We start from the raw sequence: 20,960 nt of genomic DNA on the forward strand, positions 1-20,960 counted from the left end.
GCAAGCACACGCCCAAGTTGGGGGCATTTGTTCGATCTCGTTTTGTTCCAAATTCAAAATTCATGCGGAGAGTTCTAAAGTTGAAAAATTGTCTCCGGTGGGTTTTTGTTTTATACGGATGGCCAGTATTCGATTTGTTTTTTATTTATTTATTGTTTATGGTTTTTTAAAACAGCCAGTACTTACACAATTCTAATTGTTCCTTGGCAGCTTTCTTAATTTACCTGAAAATAAAAAAAAAACTTAATTTATATTATATAACTTATTGATTCAATATGATGTATGTAAGTCTAGTAAGTATAATTTGAATAAAGGATTATTGAATCTAGTGCAAGATGCGGGCTTTGCCGTAAAATTGAAGTTTGATGCGTAATATTAATTTTAGTTTACGGTCGTTCAATTATTTTACAACTAACGTAATGCCCTACTCAATTGAGGGCAGTGATGATGTATTTTAGTACAAAACAAAACTAGGTAGACGAGCACAGATAGGTACTTGATTTAGTACTCATTAAATTTACAAATGAATATAAATATATAGTATATATATATTATTTATTAAGTAATTATAAATTATTACTTTAGTGATTACTTTTGCCTTTCGGTCAACCACGATACCAAGTTTAATATTCCAAATATGAATAACTGTTATTACAATTAACTATCACAATCTGACGATACACTAAGACAGTTTCCACCCACCAACTCATTTTAAAGACAGCTTAAATCTTTAATTATCGTCACACGATGATCGCCTAGCTGGCCGCGGCCCTTATGAACCGATGACATTAATAAAACGATTTTATTCCTCTATAAATAACAATAAAAATAACATAAAATAGTTTACTTGACCGTGATCAATACCAAACGTTTTATCGCCATTTTACGACGCGCCGATGGGAAGCCGAAAATCCCTAATTTGACTTCATTAAGTGTATAGAAAACAATAAAATTATATTTTATTGGTTTAAGTCGAAATAATATCTCGGCCATTGATAATGGTGACATAATCTGCATATCCTTTTGATTTAATTACCCAGCAGTACCTTGTTCCTGATGTATGAGATCCAAATAATGTCAGTGTGTAAAACAAAGCCTGTGTATTAAAAATAAAAAAAGGAATAAGTAACATGTCCATAAACAAGGACGAATAAAAAAATAACCCCTTTTAAATTTCGAATCGATCCTTTCACACTTCGAACAAATGGTCGCGACGGTTGATTTCCGTTCTTAATTCAAATAGAAGCGTCTTTTCAAATAGTTTTTTCTCCCATTGAATCGATTTTGAATGAGTTCCAAAGTACGGGTCTCAATCGGTAATTCGAATATGTTGAATGAGATTCGAATTTCGATTATAGATTCATTTGATAAGTGACCTCGTTTGGAGTAAAGGATATTGCTCATTTTATTGATTGAAGATTGAATGAACTAATCAAATGGATTTTATTTTAATCGGTCCAATTTCGAAGCCGTGTTCGTTTAATTTTAATTATAAATACGGAATGTTGTGACTGTATAATTATTGACTTTTAATTATCTTAGGTTCTGTCGATATTCTCAAATGTTTATAGCTGCGCTGACCGGTGATGTTTTGCAATAACAGCGTTTATTAGCTGAATTAACATTAAATATAATTGGCAGCGGGAAATACTTATCGGAAAACTCTCCGTTATAAATTACAGAAAGGGGGCAGCCGTAAAGTTGGTATATATTATGTGTTAACAGGTTGAATCGTAAATAGACGATCCGATCAGAGTGACTTTCATTAGATTAAAAAATAAAAATCTATAAAAACTCATAAAGTGCTCATAAACACGAAGGAGGTAATAAAAAACAGTCCGATGTCGTTCTCAGCTGTCGCGCGCTATTTCCGAACGTTCGAAAATCGAACGGCATCGAACCGAGGGGATCGCGTCTACGATTTTAAATTTAGATCGTTTCTCTATTTCTTTACCTTGTCACTTGTTTTATTTACAGCCAGTATTATTGTTATTTAGAAGAGCCGGTAGGGTGCCCAATCAAAATGTGTGATGCTCAGGGATGCACCTATGCCAGGTTCAAATCCTACCTCGTTGTTCTAATGACACCTTTCTGAGTTACTTTGAGTACTAACCTCTTGCTCTTACGATGAGAGAAAATCCTTAAAAAACCTGTACCTACATGCAGAAAAGGTTTTGTATCCATGCTTCAATATATTAAGAGTTTTGCAAAGGTCGCAGAGCTCAGACGAACGTAGCTTCGTGTAAAAACCTGAATTAACCAATTCAGGTAATCATAATCAGAGCTCACCCCAGAACTTACGATAGGAGAAAGATCATTGTTTTAAAAAAAAAATACATACATACATACATACATATGTTCACGTCTATATCCCTTGCGGGGTATACAGAGCCAACAGTCTTGAAAGGACTGAATGGCCACGTTCAGCTATTTGGCTTAATGATAGAATTGAGATTCAAATAGTGACAGGTTGCTAGCCCATCGCCTAAAAAAGAATCCCAAGTTTGTAAGCCTATCCCTTAGTCGCCTTTTACGACATCCATGGGAAGAGATGGAGTGGTCCTATTCTTTTTTGTATTGGTGCCGGGAACCACACGGCACAAAAAAAATTAGTCGCGTCAGTATTATCATTAGGTATGACGGGTGCCGGCCGCCTGCCAAGTAGGTGAGTCTCAATGAAACAACACAAAAACACAACACAATGCACTTATTTTCATGTTCTCGCCGACCCATAATGATTATTGTCATTTATAAAAATAAAATCGGGAGAGGGACACAAACAAAATCGGTTTTTAGTGTTACGAAATGGTGTATAAAAAAAAATATGCAGAATAGTGAGGTTTATAAAAAAAAAACATTGTCTCTTGATTGTTATAAATGAGTGAAATGCAAAACATTTTCGTGACTTAAAAATATAGTCGGCGTTGTATCGAGAAATTGGAACGTTAAAAGACAAACGACTGGATTATGTGACTTTATTTCCGTTACTTTAATTTATTTAATTTTAATGTAGTTCGAAATAATTTTATTAAGTACTTAAAATTTTGTGAATTATGGTGTCACACACACACACACGTCTTTTCACCTAACGGGCTCGACAGAGTCGAAAGAAACTAGACCGAATATCATGATTAACTAGAACAATTACTAATAGCACTGATGTACAGATAAAGGTTTTATTTGCCTTAATTAAAAATCCTAAGTTTCTAAAAAAATTCCGTGATTAACTTGTAAGTACAACACCCGGCATATAAATTGACCCTAAAATTGTCACTTCTCGGATGCGCAGTAGCAATTTTTCGTTAAAAAAAATCTTCTGTGCAGCGTCCATAGACTACCATTGGTTCAACTTACGTGCCGGGTACCGTACCTGCGTTTTGAATTCCCAACGCATAAACATGGTAGCTCATTAGTCAATTAATTAAAATAGCGTAATTTTAAGGATTTAAGCTAGTATATTTGGATTTCCTTTGAAAGCGGTTGGACAGTGACGTTTTAAGGCCTCTTTTCGATATATTTGACAGGTCAGAGCCTCGGATTTGTCCAGCTGACATCTTAAATCTGTAACTTACAAGCGGTCCTATTAGATATTGAGAAAATATAAATTAATTTATTGTTCACTGAAAGGAGAATTGGAAATCTTTACAACAAGACAAAGAGTTACAGAACTACCTATAACTTGACCAGAAAGTAGCATATTTTGCCATACTGTGAATTAAAAAGTGTCATTGACAGGTTTCACGACATAATAAAAAGTACAAACAGCAATAGTTTTTCGCGAGTTAAAAACGTCAAGCTTTTTATGTGTAAATGTCATTAGTTCTTCTTTATATATACATACTTAGATTAAAAGGTTTGAGTTTTGACAGCTTTCATTAATAAACTTTAATAAAGATTTCAATACAAATTAATTATCGCCTTTCAAATCATCGACGGACATCAGTTAAAATATTTAAAGTCATCAGTTAAATATATACCGATTTTAAACAAATTATTTTTTTTTTTCTTCATGACAAAACATCAGTGCACTTGCAAAATATAAACCATAGAGTTTACGACCAGTCGATCCTCCGTTAACATTTAAAAGCGTCGATAAATTTTCTATTTCCAATCTAGTTCTGTAACGATCATTAACTGACATCGTGAAGTGGCAGTCAGTAGGGATGTGAAGCTATCGATGATTTTCAGGAGAAAACATCGATGAAATTGTCTGAAATTTATGCTTGGAAAATATTAAGTTTGAAAGTTGTTAATATCTTAAAAACTTGGTTATAACCGTAGCAGTAAATTGACTTTTTTTAAAACTCACTATTTTGTATGATAGATAGATTAAGGTAATAGCAATATTGGATCAGGCATTTGTCTTCCATCTCACCTGATGGTAAGTAACGATAAAGACGAAGATGTTACATGCCTATCCAAGAGTTGTGTATTTATTCTACTTTTGAATGTTCGCAGACAGTTCTTGTCTGAATATATAGACGCAGGCAGTTCATTCCTCACTATTTATTTATTTTCCTGAATGAGGATACATAGTTACATATGTTGTAGCAAATATCAAATTGACATCGATTTTTCCTGAAACAAATTTACATCCCTCCTGTCAAGTCGAATACGCCGCATTCCATTTATATTTAAATTTAAATCTGAAAGAGCGACATATTTTTAAAAGTCGAACTCACCGCGAACTAATCGCTGTTTTCGATTCCCGCGTCTTGTGAAAGAGTTCGGATTCGAACGCGTTCTAATTTTGAATGTTTTTGATTTTCGAGCGGCTGCCGGGACACGTCAATGGCAGTTGAAAAATGGCGCCAAGTTATGAAATCCGTTGTTTTCTTTTATATAAATCGTCTTTGATTGTTTCGGCCGTTTTTCCTCAACCACGCAACAGTAGGATCTTTGATACGTGATAGTCATTTATTAAATTTATTTATAATTATCTTCCTATTTAGCTCATATTTCTGAAAATACTTATCAAAAAGTAGATAAAAATTTACAATGTACAGGTAATTAAAACAGGTATAGGTTTAAGATCTAAAGAAATGTAGAGGTAGTATAGGATTAGACAGATAATAGAATTTGTACGCTTGAATTATCTCAGGTTAAGCAAAATTCGCCTTCGATTTTTTCAAGACTGGCTCTGTCATACCTCGTAAGGGATAACGTGTACGTAAGTATATATTCAATATGTCTAGAAAAATCTCTAGAAACCCTAACCATTTGAGACACAGGTCAGTATTATGAAGTAGTAAGTCGCGGGTAATTCCTTGTGATGCGTATCAATACGAACAATGGTCGATTTTATAATGTACAGTCAGCAATGACATGAGTAAAGATTTAAGAGTTCTACTAATAAGACTACTTGGTAATACCTACTATTAGGAGAAGGGAAAAATCAACTCTTGAAACTCCAATATGTATTATAGGTAATCGAAAAATTTGATTAATACGTGTTTTACCTTTTATACATACATACATATAGTCACGTCTTTATTCCTCACGGGGTAGACAGAGCCAATAATCTTGAAAAGACTCATAGGCCACGTTTAGCTGTTTTGCTTAATGAGAGGATTGAGATACAAATTGTGTCGGGTTGATTCTTTAGATACTTTTTATTTTACTTTATATCACGTCATTGAGATTCAAATAGTGACACAGGTTGCTACGTTACATACTTTTTATTTTACTTTATATCAAGTCTTTATGTGAGATATAACGGGGTGCAACTCTTTTCCTACGCAAATTGTAAAAATCTATCAGGAGAGGTTAAAAAGATATTTTATTACTACTGAAGAACATAACCTGGTACTACTGAATCTCAATTTTACCATTAACCATCCAGTTAACGTGGCTTAAGAGATTATAAGAGATAAAAACGTTTATAAAATTTACAATACATACATATAATAAGAGAGAATAGGACCACTCCGACCTATTCTTTATTTTTATTTGTGCTGGGAACCACACGGCACCCTTATATAATTTAATCGAATATAATTTGGACACACTAAATTTTTTTTTGCAAACCATACTATTTCTCAGCTCGATAGTAATCACTCAAAACAACATGTCGAATGACATTTTACGTTTAGTACGCACGTAAACAACTATAGACTCTAAATACTACACGATAAAGTTAATTTTAACTCGCCAACGCTTGCGCAAACATCAGAATATTCAGACAATACCGAATGGTTGAACTTAATGTAAGTAAATATGAAGTTTTACTCGCGTACTGCAATAATGTTTTAGTATGTTAAGTCTATTTTGTAAGTCGACATTTAAGCAATTCGGAGATCCTTCCTATTGTTAATTTGATTTTAATGTTTCCCAATAAAGGCTTTGTCCTGGGCCTAAATTACAACTTACGTTTATCTTAACTTGTTACATACATACATATAATCAAGTCTATATCCCTTGCGGCGAAGACAGAGCCAACAGTCTTGAAAAGACTGATAGGCTACGTTCAGCTGTTTGGCTTTATGATGGAATTGAGATTCAAATAGTTACAGGTTGCTAACGCATCGCCTAAAAGAAGAATCCCAAGTTTATAAGCCAATCCCTTAGTCACCTTTTACGACATCCATGGGAACGAGATGGAGTGGTCCTATTCTTTTTTTTATTGGTGCCGGGAACCACACCTTAACTTGTTTTCCGTTAAATTCTCCTTTAAATAATCAAGCCTTGTGGTAACCGGGACTTCAGTAGAGTCATTTTATAATCTAAACTTTGGTTTCTTCTTGTAGGCGATGGCCTAGCAACCTGTCAAGTCAATATTTGAATCTCGATTCCATCATTGAATAATACAGCTGAACTAACCACTACCTTGCAAGGGATTTAGATGTGATTCTATAAATATATGCGTCAAAAAGATAAATTGTCAGTTAAGTTCATGCTACAAACTTCTCTATTCTAAGTTCAAATTAAATTTCAAATGATAGAAGTACTTTTGAATTACGAATGTTTTTATTTTTTGTAAAATTTATATGAGTCTTAATAATGGAACTTGCACGTTGCAAAAATGATTCTAATTTTTTTTCTATCTGTACTACTGAGCTTAAAATTATTTTATGAATGAAATACTGTTACTTAACAATTGATACATTCTCTCCATCTCATTCAATTTACAAAAATGAATGAATGAACTGACCAAATGTATCGAATATAATTAAAGTTATTTACCGTAACGATTCTAATGGAGTGATCGGTAAGTAGTGATGTGCCATTATAATGTAATTGAACATCTCGGGAGTATATCGATTAATCATAATTACCAATAACATCGATACATCGCGTGTTAGCCAATATTCTTTTGCCTGTATATTAATGGCTTAGAAAAAGATGATTGCCTATGATGTTCATTAGAGTTTGTAAGAAATGGAGACGGTAAAGTTAATTTACAAGTTAGCATTTGTATTAATTGATTTAGGATCGTGATTTTGCTTTTGTGACTTAACGTTTGTAAAAAAAGATAACCGCCTCCAATCGATATCCTTCTTCTTCTTGAGAGTGAGTGATCCTAATCTTTTTCGTATTGATGTCGGGAACCACGCGGTCATGCAATAATTGAAGATAAAACCATCGTCAACAGCCTGGAAAGACTGGGTTTACGCTCTTCACCATAGATCTGGATTGGGTGAGTCAGGTTTTTACACGAAGCGACTCAGATCATAGTTACGTGAATGTGCAAGTTTCCTTTACGATGTTTTTCCTCGCCGTAAGAGCATCGTAATAATCGCATTAGAATTCATTTCCTAATTTTAAGTAAATAATTTACAAAAGAAGAACACACAAATTAAGCGAAACGAATAAAACAGCTAATACTGGCGACATATCGAACAAAACGCCGAATTCAAATTAAGAACGCTAGTTGTTCGAAACTCGAAGGAGCTATTACTAGCCGTTTACAGCCAGTTATACCAAGAACACCATCCCTGAATGTATCAAAGGGCGCTCTACATTAGTCGCGGCCGAATCGCCTTTAAACGGCCGATTACGGCCTATGACTTTAATGACGACACTAATGACCAAACTTACAACTTGTTCTTTATTCCTTGCAGCTGGGGTTCCGCACGTATTGTTAAACTTTAAAAATATCAATATTTTTTTTTAATTTCCAACGTATTTAATTGCTTTTATGGCCGACTTCGCTTTCCGATCTGACATTTATCAACGCTATTTACTAACGATACTCTTTTATTTTTAAAAGACACTTGTAGTTCGTTCCCACAAGCTCCACACATGACATCGTAATGAAGATTAGTGAAAATGAACTATAATAACTTGAATTAAAGGTGAAATCAGCCTATAAAGACGAGGATTATGCTCAAGACCCTGTGTTCATGTCTCGAGGCACTCGCCTATACCTAATAACCATCAATGATCGAGCCGATTGTGAAAAATATCATTAAAAAACCATCAGCGCACTGATGATTTGACTGTACAGATGATTCGTGATGCCGGGCCATCAACCGCAATCGATTCTTTATTTTTTTTTATTAAATTATCGAGTCGTGGAAGTCATTCATTTATGCTCGACGATTTGCTCGGTTATAGAAGTACTGTTATACAATTTTTGAATTATTATGTCAACATTAGGCATGTTACTTTCTTAACATAATGTATGTAGACTTTATTTCAATGTACTACAGGCTAAATCCGTGAGATGTCTTAGATGTTACATTAGCATACTGATCGATTTGAAGCTTTACCGATAATCGAGCTAACGGATCGATTGATCCCGCCCACCGATAGTACAGGGGGAGGGGCACAAATCGAATTAGCGCGGCCGATGAATCGATTAACCTCAAATATCGGCAAAAAACACGATTAGCCCCGAAATCATCGACAGTCGAAAAAAGGTAACAACCGACGGTTAATGGCGGTTTTTGTTCGAAATTCGAAGATTTGAATTCGTAATTTTCAACCGCAAGCGTTCGAATCATTTGTCAGTGACAATTTTTTGGTTGCAATCGATTTTTAAATACAGGTTAAGTTTTTTTAGTTGGCCGGCGGCAAATCCCACTTTACGGTTAAGCGTTGGACTTTTTGCACGATGCGATGTTTTCTTGCACCGATTTGGAAAAAAATGTCAGTACTTTGAAAGGCAGCAAAATCTGGTGTGTCATTTAGGATATTTCGTCTATGTCCTGACGTTACTATCACCGACCCAGAATTGACACAGGCATGGGAAAGCCGCGCCATTTTTTGCTGGAACGGGACACATTCTTCTGGACATCAAGGCTGTGGGAACCAATGGCATTCCTTGCGGACTCCGTAGGGAAATGCGCTCTTTTTACGATCCAAACCGATACGATCGACCGATCCGAGTCGATTAATTACGTCTCGAAATTCGAATGTTTGCGGTGACGTTGCCAGCCCTAATTAACGTCCACATGTTGCGTTCCAAATTCAATTTTTAAAAATAATGCCTCTCTAGAGACGTATAAAATACTCGCAATAAATTTAAAAAAAATCGAATGCGAATTTGTTGTTTTCGCATAACTTTTTACGGTTTTATTCGTCTTATTAAAAACTAAACTAATAAAATTAAATTGCAATAGGTACTCAATCGATACGAAAATTATCGATACAAAATACAATTAAAACAATAAACGGAATCTTTATAGATGTTAATTGTTAGTTTAAGATGTAGCCTTAAATATAGTTTTAAAGATGCGGCTTCGCTCTGGATGGGTGGTTAATGGCGAATGCCACATTTATGGCGATCAGTTGATGGCAAAAGATTGTATGTTTGTGTGTATTTATTATAGTTTATGTCTCGAGAACGGCGATTGATTACTTAGAGGATAGAACTGTAATTGAAAAGATAATTTTCTTAGGCTATTCGCAGACAGAAACAAATATGGATGGTTGCGATTTTTTAGGGTTTATTTATCTAGTAACAAGTTAGTATGAGTAAGACTTTCTGTCTTAATATTACTTATTGTATGTATGATAGGGAAAAGATGGATGATATTCCTATGAATTACTTGGTAGATCGTATTGAAATTGAGTACTTAAAGGTTTTACATTTTATATTCTAATTATAGATGCTTAAATTTATGAATGCGTACAGATTTTTTAAATTTAATAATGATAATGAAATAGTAACTGTTACTAGATCATCGTCTTAAAGATATATCCCAACTTTCAACCTTTCGAATGACTTTCGTAATTTGCGCGGGAAGAATATAAATTAAAATTAAATTAAGATATAAATCTGAAAAATAATATACCAATATAAAAAAAATAAAACATTTTTATCGTACTAACTTTCTATCTGAACGAAATGAAATATTTATTATTAAGTATAGATTTAACCTGAGTCTAGCTATATCAAAACCATATCGGAACTATATACATATATTTATTAAGCTATAACGCTAACTATGGTAAAGGGTCAGGTCAAAAGTACCCGAAACCGCCGAGCTTGCATGAAGAGAGTTATGAATGTGGATGAAGCGAAGGAAGTATGCAGAGATCGTGGCAAGTGGAAAGAGGTAGTCTCTGCCTACCCCTCCGGGAAAGAGGCGTGATTTTATGTATGTATGTATAACGCTAACGGTCAGTGTGCGGCAGCCCTAATGTTTCATTTTATGTCCCTCCATAGGTTATTACATGTTTACTGCCTGAAGGAAGGTACATGATGTTAGTTTTAGATTGAAATTTAAAATTGGAAAGATTTCAAAGAAAATGAATCGTGGATATCCCAACTAGTGAATAAAAAATAAGATACAAAACAGATTGAGTTAGCTCCGAAATAAGTTTGATATTTTATTAATGTATCCCGTGTGGTTCCCGGCACTATTACAAAAAGAATAGGACCACTCCATCTCTTTCCCATGGATGTCGTAAAAGGCGACTAAGGGATAGGCTTATAAACTTAGGATTCCTCTTTTAGGCGATGGGCTAGCAACCTGTCACTATTTGAATCTCGGTTCTATCATTAAGCCAAATAGCTGAACGTGGCCATTCAGTCTTTTCAAGACTGTTGGCTCTGTCTACCCCGCAAGGGATATAGACGTGATCATATGTATGTATGTATGTATGTATCTAAATAATGTTATATTTTTTTTAAATATAATTAATAATTCTTTTTTTAGACGATGGGCTAGTAACCCTATCACTATTATTATTAGATACTATTATTTGTCACTATTCGAATCTCAATTCTATCATTAAGCCTAACAGCTGAACGTGACCCCTCTACGTATTTTGTCATTTCGTGTTGGCTCTGTCTACCCCGCAAGGGATATAGACGTGTGTATGTATAATTCACATTCACACGCACTAGCAGTATAAACATTAATTTCAAATAACAAAAACACAAGAATCCGTATTCAAATGAAGCTACTATTAAAACGAACATAATCGATAGAATTCAAGACACGGTGAATGTAAATTTAAATGTAAATATACTTTAATCAATGTTCATACAATACTATCTGGATGTATTATGTGTGTATCTGGCGATCGGGTTCGGTTTACGAATGAATATTTATTTTGTAAAATAGTATTATGACCACCATTGTTCGTAATTTGTCGTAGTCTATCGCCCAATGGAATCCAGAATGGCTACTGTCGTTTTGTAATATTTGAATTTGGATCTTCTAGTTTGAAATTAAAAAGTATATTGTGTCAGTTTTTTTTTGCTTTTGTCTATTTGAATTTAGAACTAGTTTTGTTTTAAATTAACCGAAAGAAATTAAGAGCCATGAGCATTTTCTTTATTTGAAAATAAGTAATTGGAATCAAAAACCTTAGATAAAAAATATTTATAACATGTAATTGTATCTCACTAAGTTGTCAAGTTGAGTGTGAGGTATTTACTTAGATATAATATTAGGATATTTATCCTTAACGTAAGTAATTTGCGTTTTAAAACAAAATTCAAATCGTGTTGCCGCCATATTGACATCTGTACGTGTCTGTCATTAGCAATTTTCTAAGGCATGAACACACGATATTAATAATGTACCTAGATTATAAACCAACAACATTTTGGAGTTTGTATCAATAAGTAAAGGACATTAAGTTGACTTTGAATTGATTAGAATTTGATGTGTGGAATTCTAATTATTAAAATTCTATTCAGTTTTCTATTAAAACGTGGCCATATGTATGTATGTATGTTTCTATTAAAATTTGAAAATTAAAATACTTGCAATAACTATTCATAAGGTTTCACTGTAGCCATAATATCTCTTAAAAAAGACTATGGTTTAAATTTGTTGCCCTCCCTTTTTTTCTCAAATACACTATTGTTTGCCAAAATATGCTGCAGTGTATGTGCATATGTATAAGAGTGAAAGAGAAGGAAGTATTATGTCGTCTCTAGCACACATGCCATCATGATAGAATTTGGACAGTATTTCACGATGCAAGATACAGTGAGCATGTGTGTAAGCGAATCACTACATACATACATTCATACATATGGTCACATCTATATTCCTTGCGGGGTAGACAGAGCCAACAGTCTTGAAAAGACTGAATGGCCACGTTCAGCTATTTGGCTTAATGACAGAACTGAGATTCAAATATGCTTAAAAAAAAATAACCAAAATTAAATTAACACTTAATTATCATTCGATTGATTCCAATCCTAGTCGATAGTGCGTCCGCAGCTTAACGATTGCTCGATAACTCGATTCAATCGATTTCGCTCACGTTCGTGTATAATTGACTTATCACAGGTGAGTCGAGTCAAAGATCGAATCATAATGTGGGATCACGTTGGTAAATTGACTTCCTTTTCTCTTTATTACAGCTGTCAATAGATCAAGGTATATTGCTTTAGAATTACATACATAACATATTATCATGCCTATTTCCTTAACAGGGTAGACAGAGCCGACAGTCTTGAAAAGCCCGAAGGACACGTAGGGACCTAAAGCTGTGTGGCTTTATTATGGAATTGAGGTTCAAATAGTGAAAGGTTGCTATGGGAATCCCAAATTTGATTAAAAGTAAAAGGCGACTAAGGGATATGCTTAGTCGCCTTTTACAATATCTATGAGAAAGAGATGGAGTGGTCCTATTCTTGAGTGCCGGGAACCATACATTACTGTCGCTTAATACTAGCTCCTATCCGTGACTTTACTCGTATGTATATTGTACCAGGTATGTCAGTCGCATATAGTATTTAACTTCTTAATTAGATAAGTAATTAGAAATAAGTATTGGAAAACTTTCAAACAAATCTATAAGACAATAAATAATGCATTTATTAAACTCATATAATAGTAGTAATAACTTATTATAGTTATTAGTTGTTCAAAATAACGGATATCAGATATATTTTTTTTAAATTTAACAAATCTTAATGTTGGTCAAATAAATTAAAAAAAAAAAACAATTCGAATATGTACCTACTCGCAAGGATTGACAATTGAATTTAGTTCGAAAATCAAAATCAATTTATATCCACTACAATACTAACCGAATATTATCTATCATGCCTAACAATCGTTTATAACGATTGTACAATCGAATCGGGTAATCGAGAACTCGAACCCGACCCTACAGGTTAATTGTACATCTAATGTGAAACTATTAATTGATTTTGTCCCCCCCCCCCATTATGTAAAGGTAATATCATTATTGTCATTGGTAATACAATAATAACACTCATCTGTTTTGCGGTGGGTTTTATAACAAATATCACGCATTTATTGTCGTGTGGTGTCCTGCACTTTAGAATAAGACCACTCAGTATCTTTCCCATGGATGCCGTAAAAGGCGACTAAGGGATAGGCTTACAAACATGGGATTCTTTATATGGCGATGGGCTAGTAAACTGTGTCACTATTTGAATCTCAATTCTATCATTAAGCCAAATAGCTGAGCGTGGCCATGCTGTTGGCTCTGTCTACCCCGCAAGGGATATAGTCGTGACCATATTTATGTATGTTATATGTACGTAAATCTTATTGTTACATGTTATTATACAATGTCATTATTTATCTCTCAAGATTTATTTGTATCTAATTATAAACTCTTCATCCGCCAAGTCACTATCGATATGACCAGCTGTTTTGGCGAGATCTGCTACCAAACTAATCGTCACCTGTTCTTTAACTATTTATAGCTAAATAGATATATGGGTGTCGTAAAAGGCGTCTAAGGGAAAAGCTAATAAACTTGGGAATCCTCTTGTAGGTTCATGAGATAGCAACTTTTTACCTTTTTCGCGATAACGCTTGGTAAAGTTTATGTTATAAGTAAAAACAGAGCATCTTAACTTTATCCCATAAAAAAAGTCTCGAACTTAGATTTTAGGTAAATCCGTGTAATTTGTCCGGTCCAGTAACCGTCAACAGCACATCAACCCCACTCAAATTTATTGCAAATTCGCCTCTTTTACCGCGTCATAGTGTTCAATGGAGATTTAATTTTATATTCAGTTAACCGTATCTATATTTATTAGATAGTAATTAGGTACATTTCGTGCCGTGTGGTTCCCGGCACCAATAGAAAAAAGGATAGGACCACTCTATATCTTTCGCATGGATGTCGCAAAAGGCGACTAAGGGATGGGCCTATAAACTTGGGATTCTTCGAACCGTTCGCCGTGGATGAAGGGCTAGCAACCTGTCACTTTATATGAATCTCAATTCTATTAGTAAGCTCAACAGCTGTTCGTGGCCTATCAGTATTATCAAGACTGTTGGCTCTGTCTACGGGCAAGGGATATAGACGTGATTATGTGTATGCATGTAGTAGCACGTCCTGGTAAAGGGTCAGGTCAAGAGTACCCGAAACCGCCGAGCTTGCAGAGAGTTATGAATGTGGATGAAGCGAAAGAAGTGTGCAGAGATCGTGGCAAGTGGAAAGAGGTAGGAGGAGGCCTCTGCCCCTTCGGGAAAGAGGCGTGATTTTATGTATGTATGTATTGTAGCGGGAGCGATGATGGTTGCATAAATACAACCTCTGACACAACATCGTCGGAGCCGCGGTTCCCCAGGCATAACACCTAGCCTGGCGGAAGATCTTCCCTTTGGTGGCGGTCGAGCTGAATTATCTTTTCGTTAGATAATTCGCAAGTTGCAATATACCCCGACGTAATTGGAAGCAACCTTCATCATCATCAACTCCAATCCTCTGCAATTACTCCTCACTCTACAAGCAGTCACACAACAACTTTGACGGCCTCTGTGGCGCAGCGGTAGTACGCTTGCCTGTGACACCGGAGGTCCCGGGTTCGAATCCCGGCCAGGGCATGATGAGAAAAGAACTTTTTCTGATTGGCCTGAGTCTTGGATGTTTATCTATATAAGTATTTATTATAAAATATAGTATCGTTGAGTTAGTATCTTGTAACACAAGTCTCGAACTTACTTCGAGGCAACAAAAAACAACTGTCAATCATCGCTCCCGCTACAGTATGAATGTAGTAAATGTCAAGAGTCTCACCTGTTGCCAGAACTGCGCTAGAAGATATATCCTTTCTTTCTTGAAGAGCCAATCCATCGAGTGCATAGCTTGCACCTCCGCCTCTGGAGCGGCGGGCAGACTAGCTGCGCCCGTCGGGTGCATTCGGCTGTGATCACCGCTTCATCACAAATCCAGCCGGCGACTAACGCGTTCAACGCGCCACATTCTAAACCCAAATTCGAATGTCGAACATGAATTTTCAAATACGATCCGAATGTAGAACGTTAAGTTTTGAAATTCGAATTCGATTGTTCTTTTGGTCGCGTGCCGTTTTCCTTTAGTGTTTCTTGCTCGCCCTCTGAAAAAGAAAAATACGATTGGTGTTCCCCTTCTATCGATTGCTATTGTGAGTTTGCGGAGCAGACAATCGGTTAGTTTCGTGTCGAAACTAATTTGGGTATGTTTGGCTCCGATGTTCGATAGCGGAGGAAATTGACAGCTCCATGGTATAGTTCGTGTGCGCCATTAGATATTTGTTCGGTGTTGTTTCGTTTTTTTGTGCTATTTAATCGATGAAAATTAATAGACCGATCTCGAGTGAGAGGAAGCTTTTGATCGGTAGCTGAATATGCTAGTAATGGCTTAAAAAAGTCAAGTGAGGAAAATTTTTTGACCACATGGTAAGTGAAATAGTTATCCTGATTAAATACTTAATTTTTTACTTAAATGAAATAATAAACATAAAAATATCGTAATTTAAGCCAAGAAGAAGCTTGTATAGCGTAAATTTTATCTGCACACAATTTTAATTATAGAACAAAAAATCGTTATGACTTCCTTTTTTGAATTTGTTTCTTCTCTATGTTATTCAAATTTTAATTTCCGAACTACTTAACTACATGTCGTCACACGAAAAATGGTTTATTTATTCGTTTTCGTAACGCCCAATCGTAAAATATTTCTCATTATATTTTTATCAAAGCATTTTATCATTTTATAATCAAAGCATTTCGGGGTAGTCTCGAGAAGACTGGAAGGCCACGTTCAGCTGTATGGCTTCATGATGGAATACACATTCAAATAGTGACAGGCTACAAGATGAACCCCAAGTTTTATATGTCCCTTAGTCGCCTTTAACGACATCCATGGGAAATATATGGAGTGGTTCTATTTCAAAGTGCGCGGAAACCACACGGCCAATAGAAGAACACAAACTTTCGAACTGATTATTAGTAAGAATAAGCTCCACGACACTTATAAATCCCGTCGATTGAAGATACACGGCTAAAGGTCGTAAACCACCGAAGTACAGTAGCGAAACAGTTAAAAACTAAGTTATCGCCACCTAAACAAAGAGCTGTAACCGCGACTTGTAAATTTTAGGTGTGTGGTCCAAGTCACAGAAGGCAGCGACCGCCAAATTTGTTTTGCGAGCTTCCTACAAAGATATTTTCATCAGCATCGCATTTACTATAAATACATCTAATTAGGTCGGGGGCAAAAAAGAAGTAACACTGATGACCGAAATTTTTGCATAGTGCGAAAAAACTTGAGTGATTGAATTTAAATCAGAGCGCGCTATTTCAACCCGCGAATTGAACTGTTAGCTATTGGATTATTGTGAGAGAGATAGCACGCAATATTTTGTTTTTGGATTCAAGTTTACTGTACTTACTTGTAAATGAATTTGGAATGGGAAGGCCTAGACGAACGTATCTTGATTAAATTAAGGACGTCCTGGCAAAGGGTCAGGTCAAGAGTACCCGAAACCACCGAGCTTGCATGTAGAGAGTTATGAATATGGATGAAGCGAAAGAAGTATGCAGAGATCGATGCAAGTGGAAAGATGTAGTCCCTGCCTACCCCTCCGGACAAAAGGCGTGATTGTATGTATGTATGTACTTGTAAAAAGGTCTTTATTTCATCGTTTTTATTCTGTTTGATTCAGCTAAAAGTACCCGTATTCTGTGCCTTCTAACGTTTCTCTCTACGTAGGTACGCCTATGATAGACGCTTTACTGAACCGCTACCGCTTATAACTCGAGCCTCGCCCCGAACGTGGCCTGTGGGGTGAACCTGTGAATTACTGGCGTGTCAATCAATAAACATGATAAGTGCGGGTGTTCCGTGAGCCGATATGCAAACAGGATTGCCCTGGGCACGAACCTTGGATCGATGATATCGATATGGTCATTGTTGACCCGAATTTTTTTAATAACTGGTAGATTCAAATATTTACTTCCGTCTCGTCGCAAGATACTTAATACATACATACATATAATCACGTCTATATCCCTTGCGGTGTAGACGGAGCCAAAAGTCTTGTAATGTCGATAGAACACGTTCAGCTGTTTGGCTTACGATAGAATTGATATTCAAATAGTGACCGGTTGCTAGCTCAGCTCTTAAAAGAAGAACCCAAGTTTATAAGCCTATCCCTTAGTCGCCTTTTACAACATCCATTAGAACGAGATGATAAGAGGTCCTTTGCTTTTTTTATTGGTGGTGGGAACCACACGGCACTCAGACAAAATATGTAAACAATCTATCGATACGGGTATGACGTTAAAATTCGATGTCTCATATTAAATCGATCATAGTTGAGTCCGAGTCACGAAAATAACAAGCTTCTTGCAACTCAATGAGTCATTCCAACAAAAACGCGGACAAATTATTCCCACTTCACAGTTTGATATTAGTTAATATTCATTAGTAGGGGGTGGCCAGATGTGATAGATAAGAGGTCTTATTAACGCGATGCCGGGCGGTTAGTATTTGTTTGTAGTTAACATTATGCATGACACGTCTTTATACCATACGGGGTAGACGACAGTTCCGCAAAGAAAGGTGCTTGATGACGGAATCGAGATTCAGACAGTGGTAAAAATGTATACAAATATTTCTAAAAACAATATTTTAATTTTTGTGTTTAAAAAATTACTTTCTCATTTTAAATTTGCCTGACAAAATAAGATACCAATGCCGATTCCGCATTGGCATCGATTCCAAAAACAAATGGAAGTTGTTATTTTAAAGTTTAAAAATCGAACGGTACAAGCGGATTACGAATACAAATTTATATAGGTCGGTTTTTTGACAAACTTTAGCTTTAATTACGAAAGCAATAAAGATGTTATTGTGCTGATAACGTATTTATCAATCGAAATTATTAAGTTTGTTATCGATAGTGATCAGTGCGGAAGCAGTCGCGTGCCAAGGCGCTTTAATAACGTCCTCAACAACTTTATTTTCGGCAATATACGAATATGTCATACAATATAAAATATAAATCGTTTGAATTACCTGAGAATTAGAATTGTAAATTTCTCGTGTCGTTAAGTGGTTTGTGTCGTGCCCTGTCTATCGAGTAGAAAGCTCGTAATTGAAATTATTTCTAAGGACAGTCGAGTGAATTATATGCAGTTGTTTTGTAAATGTCAAAGACTGGAACAAAGAAATAAACTGAAATAATTTTATAGACGGTCTTTCTGAACGCTATTATTCAGTCTCGCTGCCCGAATAACGAACGATTAGGTGGATTTTCGTTGATTTATTTACACGAGATTTATCGATAAAATTCAGTCATAAAGTTACAGAGAAAAAGCTGACAGGTGCTCGACAATAACCGACCCGACACAGCCGCAAACATTTTTATCATAGTCGTAAATAAAAAGAACGTAAGATTACCCTCACACGCCTAAACTTTTTAAATACACCGAAGGAATAATCCGATGCAAATATAAACTTTATGACTACAAAAATATGATATATGTCTTATTTGAAGTGAGGAAAGCATATTTTCGTGACATATTCGATTTTCGAACACGCAATTTTGTGTGGTCGCGAAACAAAAGCCGATACCGAACAGTAGTAAAATCTATCGTGCATCGAAAAAGAGGTTCGTGACAGAAAAGTTTGCTAGTTCCCTTTCAATCGATGCCTTTTAGTTTGGCATGCCTTTTTACTACTTACACTCTAACCCAATTATTTATACCCATGCAACTTGAATAGACGGAGCATAGACAAACTTTTTCAGTCTTGAATTTTGATTGAACAAAACCGAACAACTGCCAGTACCATCGGGCTAGTCAGAAAAGTAATTGAACGAAGAAAAAGAAAGACTAATTCAAATTTCAAAATTGGAATCCGAACCGCGAGCATTCGAATATCGTTTGAAGCGTTCCGTTTTAAAATTCCTTCCCTCGTGCATTTCTTCCTCCTTTTGTTGGCATAGACTCGTTATCGACACGGAACTTTGTGCCAGATATTAGTCATATTCCGATTGTCTTTTTAGTCGTTTCGATTTTCGAAATCTGTTGCGAATCCTCGTTTGTGCTGTTTGAACTGCGCTCGACATTTGAAAATTCGATTATTTCGTTGCCGTTCTTTGATTGATGGATTTTTGTTTGCCATTTTCCGTTTGTTATTGAACTCTGTGCCTTTGTTAAGTGGCTTTTATCGATTACATGGAGCGATTAATCGTTTTTTTACTGGCGGCCTATTTGGGGGATAGATAAGATCGTTATTGGCTTAAGTAAATTGTCAATTTTAATTTTCGTGATCGAGCGAGCGGTTTTTAACGTGGAGTTATCACGATAGTTCGATTCGATTGATTAGCGATGGTCGCGTGAGCGCCATGTTTTATTTATTGTAAAGCAGGTGCGGTTGTCTTGAACATCTTGTGAAATAATTTCGTATCGGATAAAAGATGCGTTCGTTTGAAGGTATTATGTGTGCGCGTAAATTATTGTTATGCTTATCTTGTCATTTCGGCTTTTTGATTTCTAACCTGAAATGTTGAGTTAAATGTGAGTCAATTATTAACTGTCACAGTTGGAATCGAATAAACATATTTATGTTTCTGGAATTATCAAAGGTTATTACAATGTGCGATGATGTTTGTTTTTCGAAATCGAATCCAGGGCATAGTATGAAATTTGTTGAAAGTTGTTAGTATTACATTTTTTGTTTTTTTTTTTTTTTTTTTGTGAATTTAAATGTTGATGTGAATTGAATTGACGACAGGTGTATCATGTACCTACAAAAAGTAAAAGTAACAACGTTATAGTAAAATATTTAGTAGTAGGAAATAATGAATTAAATGTGCCGTGTGGTTCCCGGCACCAATACAAAAAGGAATAGGACCACTCCATCTCTTTCCCATGGATGTCGTAAAACAAATCTATCGAACAGAAGCTATAAATAAACAAAAAAAAAATGGCGGACATAAAAATTATAATTAAAAATCAAACTACGGAAAGCTAACATGGATGATCACGTTTCGTCTCCTTTTCGCTAATGCAAAATGGCATAAGAAGAAACGAGAGAAAGTGGTCACAATCTGGTCATAAACCCACTAGCCATGGCAGCGGAATTAGTACCAATTATAATATGCAACACGCTTGAATGAGCTAGAAATGGCTATGTCATGATCTTTAGGTAAAAAAAGTACAATTACGTACATAAATTTTTTGTTGCCGACAGTCTTGAAAAGACTGATACGTTCAGCTGTATGGCTTAATGGTAGAATTGAGATTTAATGGTCAGAGGTTACTAGCCCATCGCCTAAAAGAAGAATCCCA

The 20,960-nt window shown here is 35.5% G+C and overlaps 1 protein-coding gene across 4 annotated transcripts in view; it reads right to left on the reverse strand.

Annotated features, from left to right (window-relative positions):
- The window catches only part of LOC106133261 (homeobox protein cut), a 157,700-nt gene that overhangs the window by 122,789 nt on the left and 13,951 nt on the right, over nucleotides 1-20,960 (reverse strand). For 3 of the 4 annotated variants that reach the window (XM_060950640.1, XM_060950637.1, XM_060950636.1), the window contains exon 2: nucleotides 15,418-15,736. In XM_060950640.1, the coding sequence (XP_060806623.1) occupies nucleotides 15,418-15,540 (123 nt within the window). In that variant the 5' untranslated portion in view covers nucleotides 15,541-15,736. Of the gene's footprint in view, nucleotides 1-186; nucleotides 225-15,417; nucleotides 15,737-20,960 lie in introns of those variants that run through there. The other variant, XM_060950639.1, reaches the window with a different exon arrangement.

The sequence above is a fragment of the Amyelois transitella genome, chromosome 22 (assembly GCF_032362555.1).
Source record: "Amyelois transitella isolate CPQ chromosome 22, ilAmyTran1.1, whole genome shotgun sequence".
NCBI lineage: Eukaryota > Metazoa > Arthropoda > Insecta > Lepidoptera > Pyralidae > Amyelois > Amyelois transitella.